The following is a 20,673-nucleotide window of genomic DNA, read 5'->3' on the forward strand; positions in this document are numbered from 1 at the left end:
TGCTCAAAGGAGCTGGCCTCCCAATCTGAACACCAGTGGGCTCTCCTCCCCTTTGTCCGCGGCCACATGATCCTGGGAGCTGACCAACCCCCTCTACCCTCAGACCCCTTGGAGACAATGGGTGTGAAAGGACTCTGTCTGTGAAACACCGTCCAGACACAAGTGTCTGCCCCCACCCCAGGAACGCTGGAGCCTTAGGAGGAAGGAGCTCTGGGGCAGTTTGCTTTCTACTGTTATTGCTCCACTTCCAAGAAGTTAGAAGCAATGAGGCCAAAGCACAAAAGAGAAGTTGAGCCTGGACAGGCCTGGATCTGGTCTCCCAATGACTCCAGGGAATTCTGAAGGTGCTGAGGGATTGTGAACTTGAGGGCATCAGGGAATCCTGCCTTGGGAGGTGGAATGAGAAGGGACAAGAGAGAATCATCTTATTGCCTTTATTCCGCTGACGGCCCAGCTGGCCCCACTGCAGGGCACAGGGCCATGCTTTTACACACTCATTCATGCTCTCTGTGCAGGCCAGTGCGTGCACACACAGACACAAACACACTCACACACACATCCGATCTCTGGCTCTGAGAGTCAGTCTCTGGGGGGCAAGGGGCTGCTCCTCAGCCTGCCCCTGCCTGCCCTTTTATGACAGCACCAAGGGCGGGGGTGGGGCAGAGCCCTCAGCCCCCAGAACAAGTCCCTGTGCAAACTGGAGGTGCCAGATGGCTTCGGGATGGGGGCGTCACATTTCCCCATTCCTGGAGTCCCCTCCTCCAGTTCCTGAGGGAGGGACTGCTCTCTGCCTACCTGGGGGGCCAGACCCCCGCCAAGGCTGGGCCCTGTGGAACCCAGGCTTATCTCCTACCTGACCCTACAAGGACCTCTAGCACTGAAGAACAGCCAAGTCTGAGGTGGTAGGGATCCCCCACTGGAGAGTAGGAAGGCCTGGGCCCTGAGGGGCTTGGGGAGGGGTCATCACCCCCTCTCCTAATCCATCTTCAATATGAAGAGGTTTGGGGCACATTTCCTGGGGAGGGAGCACAGGCCTGGAGGAGAAGTCCCAGCTTGGGCCCTCCCCAAACTTCCATCTTCTGGGCCACAGCCTACGGCCAGGCATCCAAAAGTCCAAAAGTCCAAAAGTCCAGCCGGCTGGTTGGAGTCTGTGTGCAGTCCTTGGGGGGCACCCACCCAGTGGGAGTCGGGTGTCAGACCTGCACGGGCAGCGTCTGGTTCATCTGCAGCCGCATGTCCTGGATACTGCTGAGGATCTTCTTCTGATGGCCAGCCAAGGTGACCCCGATCCGGAGCAGGTCTCTGCAGAGGGACCAAGGGCAGAGTCAGTCCCTGCCCTCTTGCCCACCACCCTGGGCCCAGCACAGAGCCCCCCTGCCCTGCCCCTCCAAATCTGAGGCACACTCACTCTGCAGTCATCTGGGCCACCAGGTCAAAGGATGCAAACCCAGCGCTGACGAAGCTCTCCTTGTACCGCCCCATCTTGATGGCGTCCAGCCAGTCACCAACTGTTGTGAAGGTGGTGTAATCTGGGACCGTGCGGTCCAAGAGGGGCTGTGACATGCTGTGGGGAGAAGAGGGACTTGGTGAGTCCTGATGGCAGGGGAAGCAGAGGTAGGGCTGCTGGCTGGAGAGCAGGGTGGGAGCAGAGGCAGAGTACTGACCCAGACTGGGCGCTAGCGATGACCTTGAGGCTAGCGGCGTTGCGGATGAGCTTGTCCAGGGTGTTGACGATCTGGGAGAATTTGGGCCTGAGGTTCCGGTCCCGCACCCAGCAGTCCAGCATGAGCTGGTGCAGCGCTGTGGGGCAGTCCATGGGTGGGGGCAGCCGGTAATCCTGCTCCACGGCATTGATGACCTGGGCCGGGAGCGGGGACATCTGGAGTAAGCCACACTCTGCTCCAGGCCACCTTCCACCCACCCGCCCGCTCTGGCTGGCCCCACTCACATCCTGGTTGCTCATGTCCCAGTAGGGTCGCTCTCCGTAGCTCATGACTTCCCACATGACGATTCCATAGCTCCAGACGTCACTCGCAGAGGTGAACTTCCGATAGGCTATGGCCTCTGGGGCAGTCCAGCGGATGGGGATCTTCCCGCCCTGGTGGGGGGGGCACACGCCCTTCACCCTATGACTCGGGGCTGCTCCCCAGCCCAGAGCCCCTGCCTGGTTGGCCCCGCCCCCAGTCTCCCTCCCGGCTGCTTCCTGTACCAGGGAGCTAGTGTAGGTAGGGTCGGAGGGATCATCCTCCAGGAAGCGGGAGAGGCCGAAGTCTGAGACTTTGCAGACCAGGTTGCTGTTGACAAGGATGTTGCGGGCAGCCAGGTCTCGGTGCACGTAGTTCATCTCGGACAGGTACTTCATGCCAGCGGCAATGCCCCGCAACATGCCCACCAGCTGGATGACCGTGAACTGTCCGTCGTTGAGCTGGAGGCAACGAGCAGGCTCAGGTGGGCTCATCACCTCCCTCTTGGCCCAGGGCCTGCCCGCGGCCTGCCCACCCTCTCAAGTCCTCCAAGACCATGTCCAGAGTGCACTGAGAGTAAGTAAACTGCCCTACTGTGTGGCAGGCATCGGTGTACAAGATCCCAAGTAACTCCCATGAGAACCCAATAGCTCTTCCCACTCCCATTTACAACCAAGGCAGCTGAGACTCAGAGAGGTTAAGTAAAGCCTAAGGTCACACAGGCGGTAGGGGGGCAGAGTGGACATGAGAACTCCGGTCTTTCTGGCCCGGAAGGCCGGGCTGTTCCCTGCACCACGCCACCTCAGTAAGTATTTGTGGACTTGAATAGGGTCTGTCTGACTTGTGGGAGGGGTGGTTTGCCCAACCCAGCTCTCTGGGGGACGAGGAGGGGAGGAACTGGGGGCTGGCTCTTACCCGGAGGAAGGAGTCCAGGGCGCAGTTCTCCATGAACTCAGTGAGGATCATGACGGGCCGACTTTTGGTGACCACACCCTCCAGCCGGATGATGTTGGGGTGGTCAAACTGACCCATGATGGAGGCTTCACTCAGGAAGTCCCGCCTCTGCCTCTCCGTGTAGCCCACCTTCAGCGTCTTGATGGCCACAAACACCTCCCGGCGGCCAGGCTGTTTCAGCCGACCCCGACACACTTCCCCAAACTCCCCTGCAGGGCACAGGGCACAGGGAGTAAGCTATTCCTGGGGTCACTTCTATACCCAGCCCGCCTCAGTCCTCCCCTGAGGTAAGCCCCGGCCTCTCTTCCCCACTGTGCCCCAAGAACTCACCAGCTCCAATCACCTCCTCGATCTTGACACAGGACACATCGATCTCCTTGGCAAACTCCCGCACAGCTTCATTAGGGTCCTCATAGGTAAAAGGGTCGATATAAACCTTCATTCCTGGAGCAACTAGAGGAAGAAAAGGTGAGCATGAGAGAGGGCCAGATCTTCAGGCTGGGGAGGGTGAGGGAACTCCTCAGGCTGCACCCTCAGGCCCAGGATCCTGCCCTGGCTCTCACCCCCAGTGGGAGCACATTCCCAACCTTCCTGCTAAGCCTGCTTCATATTCCTCCCCATTGAAGCCCCACCTGCCCCCCTCCCCACCCCACCACCATCCCCTCCAAGAGAGTTAGTGACCATAAAGGCTAGACACCTAGGATTCTTCTTTCTCCCTCATCTCTCATCATGTCAAAGCCTCTCTCAGATTCGTCCCTCCCCTCATTCCCACTGCCCTGACCCTGTCCAGGCCTTCAACACTCAGACTCTTGCAGTAGCCTCCCAGCTGGGCTCTCTGCCTCTAGACTTTTCCCACCAATCTGTCCTGCATACCTGTCTTCCTAAGACAATACTTGCATTGTATTTCTCCCCAGCTTGGGAGCCTTTTGGATTACCTGTGGTGGAGTCAAGTCCAAACTCCTCTGCCTGCCTTTCACGACCCTCCAAGGACTGGCCACAACTACCCAGCCTGGCTTCCCACTAGCTGTCAAACCAGTCTTCTCACTGCCCCCACAGTTGGGCACTCTCCCCACCCCACCCACCACCTTCCAAAGGCTCCTCTAGCCAAGAATGCTCTCCCCTACCTCTCTAAACCCTGCTCATCCCTCCTGGCTCAGCTCAGCCCAAGGCCACCTCCTCCAGGAAGCCTTCCTCTTCTCTGAACTCTTACTGCCCCTTATAACAGGAACACCCAGCTTAACACTTAATTGTTTAAGTGTTAAGGAAACACTCATCGTTTCCTCTGTGTATGTATCTTTTTTTCTCACGGGACTAACTAACTGCCTTTGAGGACAGGGGTTGCGTATCATTCATCTCTGGGGCTGGCAGTGGTGAGGTAGGGGCTCAGGAAATGGCACTTGATTAGAAGTAGGAGGGGGCGCCCAGAGTAGGAGTACAAGGAATGAAGTCCCAGGCAGCGACAAGGGTGTCTCCAAGCCCTGCAGGGACCAAGGAAGTGCTGGGAGGTCGGGAAGAGGAGACAAACTCACTGTATTGCTGCAGCTTCTCCGTGTACTCCGAGTCAGAGCCGTGCCGCTGCTTCCTGGAGGGGGCAGGAGGGGGGTGGCTGAGACAAGTCCGACAGCTCCCTCTGTCCAGAGGACCCCTAGGCTCCCAGGAGGGGCAGAGCGCACAGGGGATGGCCCACCGCCTGGTCCCACGGTTGGTGGTTAGAGCAGCCAGTGGGTCTCCAGGCAAGGGGCTGAGTGGACTCAGTCCCTGAGGGGATCTGCCAGTAGATTTGGGGGACTGGATGAGGACATGGATGTGGCCTGGAGAGGGGCTTTCCAGCAAAGACAGCCTGGGCCCGGGAAGGCTGTGGCTCTGGATTTGATGTGGGTGAGGGTTCACCTATGTGGCATGACGGCTCTAGGGTGCTAAAGGGAAGCTCTAGTCAGCCCATGGGAGCAAGCATGGGCCTGGGAGTACCTGAGGCAGACGACAGCAATGACTACAACAGCCACCACGAAGACAAGCCCAGCCGTGGCAGAACCCACTATGAGGGGAAGCTGCTCCTGGAGCTGCTGGGTACCGGAGCCTGGAGACAGTAGGGGACGGTGAGTGGAGGGAGGGATGGTGCGGGCTGAGGCAGGGACAGGCTCAGGGGGTGTGTACCTCTCTCACTTGTGGTCTCAAACTCCGCTGGGCGGCTGTACTGCCCATAGCCAGCTACCGTGCGGGCACGGACCTGGACCACATAGCGGGCGTCGGGCCGCAGCCCATCCAGCTGTACAGAGTTCTTCTGGCTGGTCACCGTGGAGGCAATGCCCTCACTCTGCAACACCAGAGGAAGAAGGTGTCTCAAGCGGGTCGTGAGGCCAATCAGCCCTGCCCATCCCCAGGCCGGCCCCCTGACCCCCTCGGTACCCAAGGCCTTGCTCCCAAGAGCCCTTGACACTATCTGGGTGTAATCTTCCTGTCCCAAGGCCTCCTCCTGCCCGTTGGGGCTCTGACCTTCTCAAAGTACTTCATCTCGTAGTCCAGGATGACTCCGTTGGGCCGCTCCGGGGGTGCCCAGGACAGGGTCAGGCTGCTCCCTGAGCTGCTGTGCAGGTGTAACGTAGGCACTTCGGATGGGGCTAGGGGAAGAGTGGAGGGCTCACCATGGGCACCTCGGGCCCTGGCAACCTCCCCAAGGGACCAAATACCCGTGGGACTCCTGCAGTTCATTGGCAGGCCCTCGGCAATGTCAGCTCTGTGTGGGGGAAGACGACCCAGGCCCTATCCTCCTGTGCCCCTCCTCACCAGCCTGGTTGGTGGTAATGTTCACAGCAGCATAGCGGGGGGGCAGAGGGCTCTTGCCCGAGACACCGTTGACTGCCTGCACCTCAAAGGTGTAGCGCGTGTGGGCCAGCAGATGGCTGATGTGCACCCGGCGCTCCGTCAGGCCCAGCTGCCGAGGCACAAACTCCACGTTGTCATCACAGCGGGAGCAGGCCGAGGCGCCCCCGGCCCCGGGGGCCCCATGGCACTTCTTGCAGATGACGTTGTAGAGGAGGTCGTCCCGGCCACCCAGGTCCCGGGGCTCACTCCACTCGAGGATCAGCGAGGTCTCATTCACATTGGAGATCACACCCCGGGGTGGAGATGGCACCGCTGTGGGGAAGGTGGAGGCCAAAGGGCAGTGAGCTAAGGCCCTGGGACACCCTTCTGCCCAGACTTCCTGCCCCCGCCAAGCTGCTTCCTACCTCCTTGCCTTTGCCTCTGCTTAAAAGCAGAATACCTTTCCTACACTTCTTCACTGTGCAGGCTCCCATCTCATCTTCAAGGCTCAACTTGAGATGTCACCTCCTCTTGGAAGCCTTCCTTAAATCATCCTCTCCTTGTCCTCTGCACTCCCATAACAGAATTCCTGGGCATCTCCTCCAGCCCAGCACTTAGCACATTAAATGGTCATTATCTGTTTTCTCATCTGTTTCTCCCACCAGGCTGCGAGCTCCATTAGGACAGTGACTGTATCTTATTCTTCTCCGCATCCCTGGCGCCTGGTGCAATGCCTGGCACGCCAAAGGCCAGAGCAGAGAGAAAGCAAGACACCAGGCTGCCCCAGGGATGTGAGTCCCACTCTGTGGTTAGAGTTGAGCCAGGAGAGCAGCAGTTCTACAGAGGAAGATGGACTGGAGGGCCCCAGCTGGTTCCCGATGCCTGGCTAGGAGCTAGGAGGTGCTTATTAAATGTTGGTAGAAGGGCTGAGCCAGCTGACCTGGATTCTGGTTCATGGCCGGACACTTCCTAGCTGTGCCATGTTGAGCACAACATCTAACCTCTCTGAGCCTCAGTCTCCCCATCTGGAAAATGGAGATATTCACAGTGACCGTGTAGGCCCTCCTAGGCTGGCCCGCAGAGGGCAGCCCTGGAGCAGAGAGTTCACTCACTGGTGCAGGCACTGTCTGCAGAGTCCGAATCTGCGCGGTAGAAGTTATTGTGGCAGGTGCAGATGCTGGCGGCTGGCGAGGTGGTGCGGCTGTTGGGGGGGCAGGGGAGGCAGGGCCCCTCTCCCTGCTTCGCCTTGTAGCTCCCAGGCGGACAGGCTGCGGGGGAGAAGGGGATGGACGTGCTTACCTCCCTGCCCTGCAGACGCCAACCCTCCACACCCCGTGGGAATCTGGCCCTTCCCTAGCACAGGTCTTGGCCCCTCCACCTCCTAGACTGTGGGGGCCAGGCTGGGATTGCCCAACTCCCGCTGCAGCTACAAAAGGCCCTTTTGCCCCGTGGAAACCCCACGTCAGCGGATTCCTCCCCGCCCCTGCCCCCCCACCCCAACCCTGAGGCCTCATGGACGACGTCAGCCCCATCACCTGGACAGCCTGGGCTTGTCGAGGCAGGGAAAAGAGAGAGGAGGAGGAAGAGGAGGGGGATGGGAAGAGACCCCTACGCGGGCTGGCGGCACCCTGTCCTCTGCTGGGATGCCCCCACCCCTCCCTGAAGCTTGAGGAAAATCATTCCTGTGGACCCTTAAGGACACCTCAGAACAGCCAGGAAGTGGGGCCTCCGAGTTTCACAGCTAACCTCTGTCCCCACCCACTAGGAGCAGGGCAGCAGCTCCTTTCTGCCCTTGGGCAGGGGTGGGGGCTGAAGAAGGGTGAGAAAAAGAAAGAAAGAGAGCAGGCAGGAAGGCTGGGGTCACCTGGAGTTCAGAGGCCTCAAAGCTTCCACAAGGGCAACCCCAGGCCCCAAAGTGAGCCCAGAGCTCGGTGCCTCAACCTCCCTCCTCTTCCATCTCCTCTCCTGCCATCTACGCTCGGGCCCCTGGACCTGGGGTCTGCAGATTCCCCATCTCTACAATGCCATATAATTTATTATTCAAACTGGAATACGTGGAGAGTGAAAGTGGGCACTAGTAATCATCATGTTAGGATAATGGGCACAAACCAGGACTGCCCTGGACACATTACAGCATATGGTCATCCTACTCATATATGACCACCTCTGGGAGGTCATCCAGAGTGTAGAAGGCCCAGAGTTGGGGCTATGCCCTTCTCTGGGGTTTAATCTCCCCTCATTAAGGTGATATTCCATCCAAGCTCTTTTGAGCCAGTGGGGGAGGGGTCAGAGGCCAGGCCAGCCTGGTTGCTATGGGAACCAGCATGCATTTCCTGCCAGGGACCTGCAGAGTGTTAGCCCCTCTTCAGGCTGTCAGGCTCATCACCCCCACCCCCTTTCTCCACTTGGGAAGAGGAAGTCTGGGGGCAGGTTCCCATAGAGAAGTGGAGGGGCCAGGCAAGGCACTGTTCACCTTCCCACGACAACACCCAACACCGGGCCTCACAGCCTGCTCGGGCCACCAGGTCCCTCACACCTCGGTCTGTGCCAAGAGCCAGCTCCCACTCCTCAGGGCTACAGGCTGCAAGTGCCAGGGGAGAGATTTGGGCAGAGGGGACAGAAGGCAAGGCCCTCGGCACGTTGTCCTGCACGGCAGAGCACTGGTCGAGGCCATCATCCCAGTTCCCACATTCCCAGCTGTGAGGCCGCGAGCGCGGAACCTCTCTGAAACTCAGTTTCCTTATTGGCAAAATAGGGGAGATAAATGGAATCGACCTGACAAGGTTGTGGTGAGGCTCAAATGAGACAGCCCTATGTGAATAGGTTTTATACGGTAAGCTCTTACAGTCTTGGCAAGCCACCAGGGACAAGTGTCCTAAGCTCCTCATGTATGAAATAAGGACGAATAATGCACGTCCCCCATCCTCCCAGGGCTCTGGGAGTCGCGGCTAACAGGTGGTGTGGTGCTTGCCGTGTGCCAGGCACCGTTCCAAGAGCTTCACGTGCATTGACTCACGTAAGCCCCACGACCCCTCTATGAAGGAATCATTACCATCATCCCCATTTTGCATAAGGAAACCGAGGTTCACAGAGTTAAGTCTCACAGGTGGTAAGTGGCAGAGGACTCAGGACATCAGGGACTGTGTCCTGTGCTGGAAATATTGCCTCTCAAGGACGAGGCCCCAAGGAAAAAGGGCCATGCACGAGGTGCCCACAGCCCGTCCCCACAGCTCTGGGGCCCATCTAGTACTTTCAGGGTGAAGCATACACTTGGGGTGGGACACAGCGGGCTCCTCTGCCAGCCTCCTGGGTCTCGGACCAGGTTCCTCAGGTGCCTCCTTGTCAAAGAGTCTCCATGTCTCTCTTCCTCTCTCTTTAGCTTCATTTTTTTCTCTTATTATCCTAGGGTCTCTCCTCATTTTCTCTCACCTCCTTCCTTGCACCACATTCTCTGCACCTGCTACCCCTCTTCCCTTCCCTCCCTCCATCCTGGACCTGATGCCAGACCTCCCACCCAGCAGGTAGGAAGTGGTGGGTAGGGGGCAGTAGGTGGCTGTGGCCTGAGACCTCCCCTCCCGTGCCTCTCTGCCTGAGGCCCGTCCCCACTCACGGCGGCACTGGGACTCCTTGGCAGCTGGCTCGTGGCCGGTGGCACAGGTGCAGGCGCCCACAGGCACCATCCACTCTCCATCACCGTTGCAGTAAAGCTTGAGTGGCACCGACACCTCCACAGCATTAGCGATGCAGGTGCCGGGGGCAATGACCAGTGAGGTGGGCTCGGCCCCAGTGAGGGTCTCAGGGAAGAGGGCAAAGCCCGCGGTGGTGGATGCACACTTCTTGTAGAAGGCACGCACAGAGATGAGCGACATGCAGGCGCCCTGGTCCTGGAAGGCCAAGTAGAAGCCGGCCTTGGAGAGCGGCCCGAAGCTGCGCACCTTGGTGTTGACACGGCCGGCATCGAGCCGCGAGAAGCTCTCATCAGGCGCGATGGTGTCCACCTTCACGTAGGGGTTCTCCATCCAGAAGGGGGACGAGGCCGAGGCCACATCCCCGTCAGCCTCATAGTAGAAGAGGTTGAAGGTCTCCTTGCAGGAGCCAGGGATGTTGGGGATGCTGTTACAGTCGCGCACCGTGAACTTGAGTTCCACGTAGACCCGCTGCACGTCCCGCCGCCAGATGAACCCCGTGCGAAGCCAGTTGTTCTGGCTTGACTCGCGCACGTTACAGACCTGGTACGTGCGGATGGGGTTCATGGCCTCATCGTAGCCACTCACCTCTTCCCACTGTGCATGGACCGAGTAAAAAACAGAGTGAGCGCCAACATTTTCCAGGTGCTTCCCACATGCCCAGAGCTGCTATATTTACTTCACAGAGATGCTTCTGTGGGGTAGTGGCTGAGCACACAGACATGGGTTCAAATCCCACCACTCTGCTTGCTGTGCGACTATGGGTAAGTCACTTAACCTCCCTATGCCTCCATTTCCCTATCTGTAACACTGCAAGAAAAAAGATGTGTAAGGAATAAATGACTTTAAATGAATGAAGTACTTAGAACAGGCCACTTGATAAGTACTCGATGAGTATTAGCTATAAATTTTATTCTCTTTATGCTTAAGTTTCGTTGTGTATAAAATGGGGCTGATTGGAAAAAATGAAGCTGTTAGGAATTAAGTCAGTTTAATACATGTCATGGGCTTGTGACGGTGCCTGACACAGAGCAAGCATTCAATAAACATTAGCCGTCACTGTTGCTATCACAATTAACCTCCGCAACAAGTCCATAAGGAGGTGCATCTGTTGTCCCCACTTTAGAAAAGAGGAAGCCAAGACTCACAAAAGGTAGGGACTTGCCCAAGGTCACAAAGTCAGGCCTGGTGACTGAAGACTGTAGTGCTACCCAACCCCAGTGTTCCAGAGCTTAGGCAGCTGTGAAGGCCACCTACGGAGGTTAATTAGAATATTTTAGAGATGTCAGGACTACAAGAATTTAACAGTCAAGAAACGAGGCCCAGAAATGTAAATTGCCTTGCTCAAGGTCGCACAGTAAGTTAGAGATATGGAACCAAGGATTCCTGGTTCCCAAGCCAGTGCTCTTCCCAGAATCCAGGAAGGATGGAGATGGTTGGGACAGACATGCAAAGGGCTGTCGGGCAGGAGAGGGATGGGACTAGGCTGAGGACAGGCTGAGGGGTGGGCAGAGGGAGAATGGGACAAAGGTGGTAGGTAAGAAGAGGGGGCACACAGGCATGCTGAAGGGTGTGAAATGAAAACACCCACAGAGAAAGACCATCAGTCAAAAAAGGAAGGGGACAGGTGAACAGGATGGGGATGCTGCAGGAGGTGAGACTGACAAGCGGGGGGCAGAAGCAGCCCTTGTCCAGCCTGAGCAGGGTGGACGCTGGAGGGAAGAGTGTCCTGATTGGCCACCAACACTCAGGAGAGACGGCAGGGAGTCTTACCCCACTTTCTGGATGAGATGTCCACGCCAACTCAGATGTCACCCATTTTGTGTCCATGAGGGTCTCTGGGGAAGCAACAGAAGGAGAAAGGTCAGGGGCCAAGCTCAGGATGGGGAGAAAGAGAAGGTGGTGAGGAGGTCGCCCAGGAAGAGCCAGGACACCAGAGACCAATTCCCACCAGGTACCTCCCCACCCCCAAGTCCCCAAAGCCCTCAGCTCCCCTGCCCCGGAGGAGGCCCTGCGGCCATCCCCAGAGATGTCACAGCCCAAAGATGTTGGGTCTGGCCAGCTGGGGGTGGGTGTCTCCTGCTGACCCCAGGCCTGGGTTAATGAGGCAGGAGCCAGGGCCAGTTCACACACCTACAGGCTCCGCTAATCTCCACACAAAGGGGCCGGCAGGGCCTTTCTCCTGGAACAAAGGGCTGTGTGCTTCAGATCCTGCTGCCCAGGCCTCCCCAGACTCCATCCCCAACACAAAGGCCCAGCCCCACACACACCCAGGGGAAGGGGAGGGCAGTTACAGGCCAGAGCCTGCTCCCCCCAGCCTCCCACTCAACCACCTCTGGGGGATGCGGCAGAAATGCTCTCTGAGGGTGGAGTGGAGGCCACCAAGACCCAGACCAGCTCCTAGAGAGCTAGTTCAGTTCTTCCTGCAATCCTTGGATAAAGGTATTGTCGGTGTACCCCTTTTACAGATGGGAAAGCGAAGCCCAGACAAAGTAAATACACAGCCTAAGGTAAAACTGCTAGGACTTGGGGTGAAGGGTTGAAAAGCAGCTCAAATTCAGGTCTACCTGATTCCATAACTAACCCCTTAACCAGGGCACTCTGACTGCAATATGCCTTTCTGTAAATGGGGGACAGAGAAAGCCTGGAAAGCTCCTGTGTACCTTTTAGGTCCCACTAAGCTGTCACCTCCTCCAGGAAGCCTTCCCTGAACCTTCAAGTCAGGGTTAGATGCCTTCCTCTGTGCATCTAGGGCCAGGGGCTTTGTCATAGCACCAACCCTGCTCTGAGCTGCGGTTTCTTGTCTGTTTCCCCTTGCCCGGCCACAGGAGGGGCCCATTAATGTTTCTGATATAAACTCGCTCCCCTGGGAACCTGGTTCTGTGTTCTGGCTGGACAACCCTGCTCTCTGACAGTGTGACCTCAAGATCAGACCTGGGAGCAGGAAAGAGAGGAAAGGGGTGCCAACTCCTTTCTCATAGTCTGGGAGACGGGGCAGCCAGTAGTTCCCCCTCAACTCTGAGCAGGAATGGGACAGAGCTGCCCCAGAACTTCTGGAGGCCTCTACATCAACAGAGGGGCAGGTTGAGGGTGCCCAGGAGAGCAAAGACTCAAACCCCACAGGCTCCAGGCTTGCGGCCTTCGTGTTTCCTGGAGTCTGGGTCTGAGCCGAGGATGGTGAACGAGGCAGCTGCGGCCCGGGGCCCCCACATGAGGCAGAGGGGGCAGCAGGCAGCAGCCATTCACTGCGCGGAGTGAGGTTCCCTCCTCTTCCTGCAGCAGAGGCTGGTCCCTGGAGGGCCCGGCTGCAGGGTGAGCTATCCCAGCCTCGTCGTCGGTGGCCTGACGGGCCTCTCTGGCAGACAGACAGATAGACACAGACATTCGGCAGGGGGGTACGGGAGGGAAGCAGAGATGGGCAGAAGTGGGGCCCAGAGAAAGGAGAGAGAGAGAGGCGGGTGGAGCAGGGGCCTCGCTGAGGCGGATGGTGGACAGCACAGAGCTGGAGGGATGTGCAGAGCCGGCTGGCTAGGACCAGACAGCTGGGATGGCCAGCGGCAGACTACAAAAGACAGGGAGATGGAGAGACAAGGAGGCCCAAGGAGACAGAGACAGAGAGGGAGGTTGCCAAGTGGCCTCTTCCCCAGCCAGCAGCCCTGAGTATTCCTGTCCCTGGGAGCCAGCCCAGCCAAGCACACCCCCTTCCCCCAGCCAGCCAGCCAGTCCGCCTGCTTGTCTGCCCGCTGCCCTGCCCGCTGCTGCCCGAGCAGGCAAGGGCTCCCACCACTCCTCTAGCGCTGCCTCCCTCCTCCCTCTCCCTCACTTCCTTCTGCTCAGCCTGTGCCAAACCCATCTGGAACTGTTTAAACCCAAATATTCAGCCCCCTCCCCCCTCCAGCCAGATTCCTCCACAGTTTAAAACAAGCCCTGCGCTGGATCTGAGAGGAGGGAGAGGAGGGAGGGGACGTGGAGAGGTGGGAGGCGGGCGGGAGGGGGTAGGTTCTTCATTTCTGTTTAATTTCTGGGGAGCGAGAGAGGGAGGGGATCAGCCCTTGGCCATCGCTCAGCCTTGGCCATCGCTCAATCTCGGCACATTTTTCCCATTAATGAGGAGAGGACTTGGATTTCGAGTCATGTGTGCCTAAGGAAGGGCTCCGGTCACCCTGGTGGGGAGGGGGGCTTGCTCTCGGTTCCCCACGTCTGGGGCGGGGGAGAGGAGGGGACTGCTCCCTTCAACAAGAAAGAGACCCTGAGATGTTGGTATCCGAGCCTCAGGAAGGACATGGGGGGCTGGTCCTAGAATTTGTCTGTGGCAGTGGAAGGGAGAGACTCAACCCAACAGCACCCAACTTTTCTCTGCTATGTGTGTGGCTTGTGTGTGTGTATGTGTGCGTACACGTGCTAGGGTGAAGGATATGAGGTATGGGGGTAAGGACAAAACAGGAATGAATGAGCGATCTCCAAACTCCCGAGCTGCCCCCACTCTCCGCTGTCCCACCATGTGGCTGCAGGAGGGAGACCAGAGAGTGGCTGGCTACTCCCAGATACAGGGCTCTGCCAGGCAGGGAACCCCAACAGCCCCCCAATAGCAAGTAGGGAAGTGGACACCAGGCCTGGGGGCTTTCTGGGACCGGGGCTTCCATGCTCAGTAGTGAAGCAACACCCCTTTCAGGTTTCCGCCGGGCCACGGAGAGCAGCCACGTGGCAGCAGAGGCATGGCCCTCGCCTGTGCACAAACACACACGTGCACACGCACTCCCCAGTTCTCATTCCCCACCACTGGGGCCAAAGAGCGACAAGTCAACACATATGGCGGACAAAAACACACACAGCCACAGCCGCCTGCAAACACACACATGGCTCCACACAGCCACGGTCTGTCTTCCTCAGACACACAGAGGCACACGGTACAAACAGATTAGTCTTCCTCCAACATCCGTATAGAGTGAATCTTTCCTCCACACAGATTTGCCTCGCCTTAGGCAAAGACTCGCTCTTTCAGTCTTCATATGTGCTGATTTCCTAAGACATATGCATACACAGAGGGCACACACACCCAAAAGTACATTCTCCTTACACACCCAACTGCGCACACTACTGCCAGCCACAAGTCACAGTCTTGAGTGTAGTCGAGTGCAAACACAAACACCAGTTTCTCTGTACAGAGACGGTGACATGGTCACACACAACCGGCATCAGCTGCACACACACAGATGCCCATTTGCACTGAAACACGCCCCAAGAGCATGCACACACAGTGTAGGTATCAGTACCTAGAGTTTGTGTAAAGTCTCTGAGGTGCATCCTCCATGCACATGCAACACACACACACAGACACACACACACACACAGACACACACACACACAGGCACACACACACACACACACACACACACACACACACACACTACAAGCATGTTCTTTCTATGGGATGAGTCTTCGGTGGGGTAGAGGAAGAGGTGGGAGAGGGCAGCGTCTACTAAGAAAGCAGAGGTACTGGGGTAGCCTCGACCAGGGGAGGAGCAAGCCCCGGACCTGCTCGCTCTGGCCCTGGCACAGGCTGGAGCTGTCACAGGTAATGAGGCTGGGGGTGGAGCCAGGGCATGAAGATGAGTCTGGGTGTGGCTGGGTTCGGCCTCCCCAGGTACAGCCCCTGCCCAAGCAGCAGGCCACTTCCCTGACAGTACAGTGGCCCTGTCCCAAGGACTCCTGAGCTCTTGGGGAGGGGGTGGCATCATGAAGAGATTTAGCCCCAGGAGCTTCAGGCAACACTTCCACACATAAGTTGGGGGCCCAGCATGAGGAGAACATCATGCATACCTAGCCTGTGTCTGAGGGCCTCACTGGGCCACCCTGGTGCAGAGGCACCAGCTGGGATCTTGCCACTTGCCCTGGGGAAGGGCCAGGTGCACACAATTTTATGCAGCTGCCAGACCCCACAGCCTCTCTAGGCCCCAAGTCACCCAGAGCACCCCACCCTAGGAACAGGGGTCTCAGTGAGACCCAGGGAACCAAAAGCATCTAGAGACAGAAGCAAGAACCTCCAGTGCAAACTGCAGACCAGGGACTTCGAGGTGGCAGGAAAGGTCACACTCCAGGGCTGGGCCAGCAGTGCAGGGGCAGGAGGACAGAGGAGCAGTGTCTGAACAAGAAGGAGAACCCTGGAGCCCTGCCTGCAATGACAGGGAGAAATTCCATGCTACCCCTGAGTTGGTCCCCCTCCTCCTCCATGGGGTCTCTACCTTAGCCAACCAACCTGAGGGACCTGTCCTCTCTTCTCCCTTCCCGCCCCTCCCTTGTGTGTCAGTGTATGTGTGCATGTACCAACCTGCACACTCAGGCTGGTCAGCACAAGAAGAAAGGGGTCCTGGGGGGACCCTGCCATGGGACCTGGATGACCTAACTCACCCAGGGCCACCCTCCCTCCCCTGCCATGGCCCCTCGGCCCTCCAGTCTAGGATGGAGGGGAGGGGAGCATCCCAGAACAGGGAACACATTTTGTTTTTCATTCTTCCCCTCAGATCATGGGGATTTATAATTAAATAAACCTGAGAGGGAGGAGAAGGAAGGAAGCAGCACAGGGTAGGGAGCCCGGATGCCTCAGTCCTCATCCATGCCCCCCACCCCAGTCCTGGTCCTGCCAGCCAGCCAGAGGACAGAAGGCCTCACGTGGGGCCTCTAAGCCCTTCCCTGGGATCTGGCCACAGAGGGTCTGGCCAGGAGTCTGGGGGCAGAGGGCAATATGAGATGGGGTGCCGGCCAGCCCTTGGGCCAGGGGGCCTCTCCCACCCCATCAGGTGCCCAGCTGTACCCAGGCTCCCTCCCCCACCCCCCCAGCTGCCCAATCCCGACAAACCAGTTTGACTCAGCACAACAGGCAGGGCTACAATTTTCAAACTATGCAGGCCTGGTGATTCAGCCTCTTCATGCTGTTTAATTAGTGCAAGGCCGGGTGGCGGAGGCCTTGCCCATGGCAGCTTTGGCTTTAGCTGGCTGCCGCTGAGGCCACAGTGGCGACAGCGGCAGCCATTCTGGCTAAAGGGAAGGTAGCAATGGGCAAACTGGTTCCCCAAATACCTGCTGCTGTCCCTCATCGGCAGCTCTGAAGTGCCAGCTCATGACAAACAGGGATGGGGTCGGGGCGCCAGAGGCAACTCAGACAAGTCAGCAAGCCACAGAAATCCTGGCCCACTGTCCCCTCTCAGCTACCACCTACTCAGTGGTCACTGCTGCTGCCTCTGAGAAAGAGATGGACTCCCACACTGCCTCCTTCCCTCAGGGACCGGTTCCACTGCAGCAGCAACTCAGCCAACAAGGCTTGGCTGAGAGAGGGCTGTGCCAGTCCCCACCTCTTACGATCTGGTAACTGATTCTCTCTTCTCAAAAGGGTCTGTTCCCAGCAGGGACCTCCCCAGCCTATGTCAGGTGTAAGGGGCCTATGGTCCAGACACCATTCCTCATCCCACACCCTGTTCCTGTCTGCTCACCTACTGGACCCCACTCCCGTACCCACTCGTGGTCCTGAGAGGGAGAATGATCTTGGTTTGGGGGATTGGGGAACATCACTCAAAGGAGTGAGCAAGGAGGTGGCCCTATTTCCCTGTGACTGATGGTAAATCTGAGGGCAACTGGGGGAGGGAGTGGGGGAGGGTAATCATTCAGAAGGTAAAAGGAGGGATATTTCTTCAACCAGAGAGGACAAGCAAGGACCCTGGCTCCATCCTTAAATTGATGAGCTCCTCGGATGCAGTCTTGGTGAACCCCAAGTGTGCAGGCAGGGAAGAGAAACCAGATGCTAGACAGGATCTAACCAGGGGGTTCATGGGGCAGCACCCTCAGCTTTGGGACCCTGGGCCTAAATATAATGACCCCCAGATGCAAGGAACCAAAAGGCTCCCATAGGCCAAGGGCAAACCAAATCCTGGCAAACCCAAATGGAATGCTGGAGCAAGGAGGCTAGATCTCCTGCCTGTAAAGCTTGGGGGCTGATGAGATCTCCAATGCTGGGGGTCCCACCTAGCCCTGTCCTCTGGTCACACCCACAACCTCCAAGTCTACCCACCCCACCCTACAAGCTCCAGAACAGGGGTGGGGGACAGGCAGGGGTCAGAGCCAGCTCTCTTCCCATCCCATCCCTTCCTTCCCGGGGCTGAAGGGAGATTGGGGAGCGGGGCACGACATGACAACTTCTTCCTCCCCAGACCACCTTCCCTGCCCCCATCACTCCTTCCTCTAACCTCCCTCCAGCAGGGTAAGGGCACACACCAGTTTCACTCCATCACTCCCCAAGGAGCAGACCCTAGGGTAAGAACAATAACATCTAATCCTTGAACAACAACGGCTATGTGCTAAGCACTTTACACACATTAAGGATTCAATCCTCAGGACAACCCTAGGAGGTGGGCACTAGACTATCCCCTCTCCCAGTGAGGGAGAACCGGAGGGTGGGTAGGTGCATCTCTTGGCAGGGTCAGCGCCCTGAGGCAGCTCTCCTTCTCCTTTCATTCTCACTCACACAGACAGAAGACTGAAGATCTGAGGTTGGCAAAAGTGGAGGAGCTGATGAAGCCACATTTGGGAGGCACTGCTACTTCCTAGGAGCACCCACACTGGCCTGGCCTCCCAGCCAGGGAGCAGCCCTAGATCCCACCTCACAGCTGAGGGGGAGGGGCAGGACAGGGTAGAGGGCAATGGCCCTGCTGCCCTCTCTTTCCCAGGCTGCTACAGCTCATCAGGGCCCTGCTTCATGGTCAGCCCCTCAGCACCTTGGCCTGGAAGCCTGGAAGCCAGCTCCCAGCGACTGAGAGGGATGAAAAGGAGGAAGAAAGGGAGGGAAGACCAAAGGGAGGGAGAGAGATAGGGGTGAGACTCCTCAGGTAGCCCTTGCTTACCTGACCCAACCACACCCCCACACCCCACTCTCAGCACCAGTACCCACCACACCACACAACGAGGGCCCTGGAGCCCGGCACACACCGCCCCATAAGCCTGTGTGTCTGTGTCACCTCTCCTGGGCTAAGACATAGGCACAGACCTGGGAGCTCCAACAGGCTCCCTGGCTCACACCCTTGAGGCAATCAACAATAAAGCCCCACACCGGTTTCCCACGCCCGTGATCCTATCACACACATGTGGGTGAGTGTGCGCAAGTGTGGGCGCGACCTCGGTGTGTCTGTCTGCATTTGCATGTGTCCACCCGTGTGAATCGGTCTGTCAGCACCAATGGGCTCAGAGATTAAAGGGGTGGCAGTTCATAGGAACCTTTTTCCCTTGGAGAAAATCAGAAAGCACCAGAAGATGCCTTTCTCTGGAAACTGTGTTCTTTTTTTCCTTCCAACCTTTAAGTTTACCGATTGTGAACATAGGAACAAACCAAGTTACACAGAATTCCCGTTTTTTTGTTCTGAAGGAAGAAAGTGACTGGATCTGCTAAAGACGCCAAAAATAAGTACTGCCTGTATCCCAGTTTCCCCCAGATTTCTGTGGTGTCCTTCTCTCCACATTAAAGAAAGTTTTGCTTCCCTCATTTAATGGCTCCAAAATTTTTGGAAACTGTGTGTGTGTGTCTATTGTTTGTGACCGGTCTCAGTGCCTCAGACCCCTGCAGGCTGTGTCAAGCAGCAAGTGTGCGAGCTCTCCCACCAGGGCCAACAACACTCCGGCTGTTCATCCAAGAACAGTCATTTGGAAGTTGGAGCTACCCCCTCAGCAGCAGTCTTGGCAGGTTTCACCCAACCCACTGAGAACCCCGCCTTTTCCCACTGGCTAATGGGTAAGGCACCTTGCTCCCTGGCGCAAACCCCACAACTTCAGGGGTTCAATGGAGACCCGAGTACTCGAGGTGTCGTGCCATAAGGCGGAGGGGGAGCCGTGCAGCAGTGTGCAAAGCCCGTGCACACAGCACTCGTGTGTAGTTGGCGCTCGGTATACCATAAACAATAACAGGCCCCTGCCTCTCCACCCCGGCAGCCATCCCCGGACAAAGCGGGGTGCAGGCACTCACATTCTCACAGTTAACTCCAACGAGTTCCTAACCAACGCCGCCCCCCAAACTGGGGAGCCTCGCTTCGCGCCCCCCACCACAGCCCCGCAGCAGCCTCAGTGCCCCCGCCTTGCCTGGTGGGTCGCCCACACTTCCTCGCCTCCGGGAGGTGCCGAGCACCCCGCTTCTCTGCCGTGAGTGCGGGGTACCGCCACAGAAGCTCACGGCCGGGCCATGACTACTTTCGGGGACGCTCAATCCGAGTCGAGCTGCCCGCGATCCCGCACCCCGCGGACCGCTGGCTGCGGAGCCAGCTCCTCGGAGGTGGCTCCGGGGGCGTCCTCCCCACACCATCCTCCGAACCCTGGAGAGGGCGCCGGTGGCGCAGCCTCCTCCGACGTGCGCCCAGCCCGTATCGGACCCGCACCACGGGACCTCTCCGGCCACGCTCCGGCGACCCCGGCCACCTTAACCCTTGGACGCGCCCCCGACGCCACTCACCTTCCAACGCCCGGCAGCCGGCGGGCAGCAGTAGCGGCAGGAGCAGCAGCGGGGGGAGCAGCGGCAGGATCCCCGGCGGCGGCGGCGGCGGCGGCGGGCGGGCTCGGGCCATGGCCGGGGCGGGCTCCGGGACCCCGCGCCGGGCCGCGCCGGGCCGCGCCGGCGGGGCTGCGGGCACCCGGGGGAGGGTCCGCTCTGGGAGCTCCGAGGAAGGCTCGCGCACGGTCCCAGGAGATCTGGGCAAGGAAAGGGTGCAATCCAGGAGGGCGGCTCCGGGACCGAGGCGGCGCCCCGAGCCGGACGATGCTAGGGGATGCGGGCAGGTCGGTCCCGCGGGAATCTGGACGGACCGGTCCAGGAGGATCCCGGGCGCTGGAGAGCTCGGAGCGGGAGGACTCGGGGAGGCGGGCTGGGGCGGGAGGGCGCAAGTGGTCGTAGTTCGCAGTGCACAGTAATCCGGCGGTCCGCCGCGGGCCTGACTCGGATCCGGGGCTCTGGGTGCGGGCGGCGTCCGGGGTCCAAGCAGGTATCTTGCTCCGCCGCTCACGTACTCACTTCTGCTGCCCCCAGCGCTGGCGCGGCCGCTCTGGGCGAGAGGGGCGGGATCGGCCGCCTGCCTGTCAACTGCTCGGCCCCGCCCCCAGCCCCCGGCCGCCCACTCACAGACCGCCAGGCTAGTTGGTTCGGCTTTGAGAGCACTCTGCTGGCGTTCAGTTGGTGGCGCCTCCACCAGGCCCACCCTCAGGGTCTTCGAGGCCTGGAGTGGGCGGGGCCAAGGAAAAGA

At 58.6% G+C, this 20,673-nt stretch overlaps 1 protein-coding gene across 2 annotated transcripts; it reads right to left on the bottom strand.

Moving 5' to 3' along the window:
• Positions 1 to 420: 420 nt before the first annotated feature.
• On the bottom strand, positions 421 to 20,435 carry EPHB3 (EPH receptor B3). 2 transcript variants are annotated; one of them, XM_058556182.1, is made up of 16 exons: positions 19,890 to 20,435; positions 11,180 to 11,244; positions 9,331 to 10,003; positions 6,833 to 6,988; positions 5,703 to 6,053; positions 5,412 to 5,536; positions 5,073 to 5,232; positions 4,887 to 4,995; positions 4,448 to 4,500; positions 3,249 to 3,371; positions 2,880 to 3,127; positions 2,210 to 2,425; positions 1,949 to 2,098; positions 1,665 to 1,858; positions 1,409 to 1,564; positions 421 to 1,302 (listed from the first exon to the last, which is right to left on the bottom strand). In XM_058556182.1, exons 1-16 carry the CDS (start codon positions 19,999 to 20,001, stop codon positions 1,194 to 1,196), a joined length of 3,000 nt encoding a protein of 999 aa, XP_058412165.1. In that variant the 5' UTR covers positions 20,002 to 20,435; the 3' UTR covers positions 421 to 1,193. The 2 variants fall into 2 exon arrangements, with proteins under 2 accessions (XP_058412165.1, XP_058412166.1); XM_058556183.1 differs by lacking the exon at positions 5,703 to 6,053.
• Between the last annotated feature and the right edge of the window lie 238 nt (positions 20,436 to 20,673).

The sequence above is a fragment of the Diceros bicornis genome, chromosome 15 (assembly GCF_020826845.1).
Source record: "Diceros bicornis minor isolate mBicDic1 chromosome 15, mDicBic1.mat.cur, whole genome shotgun sequence".
Lineage (NCBI taxonomy): Eukaryota > Metazoa > Chordata > Mammalia > Perissodactyla > Rhinocerotidae > Diceros > Diceros bicornis.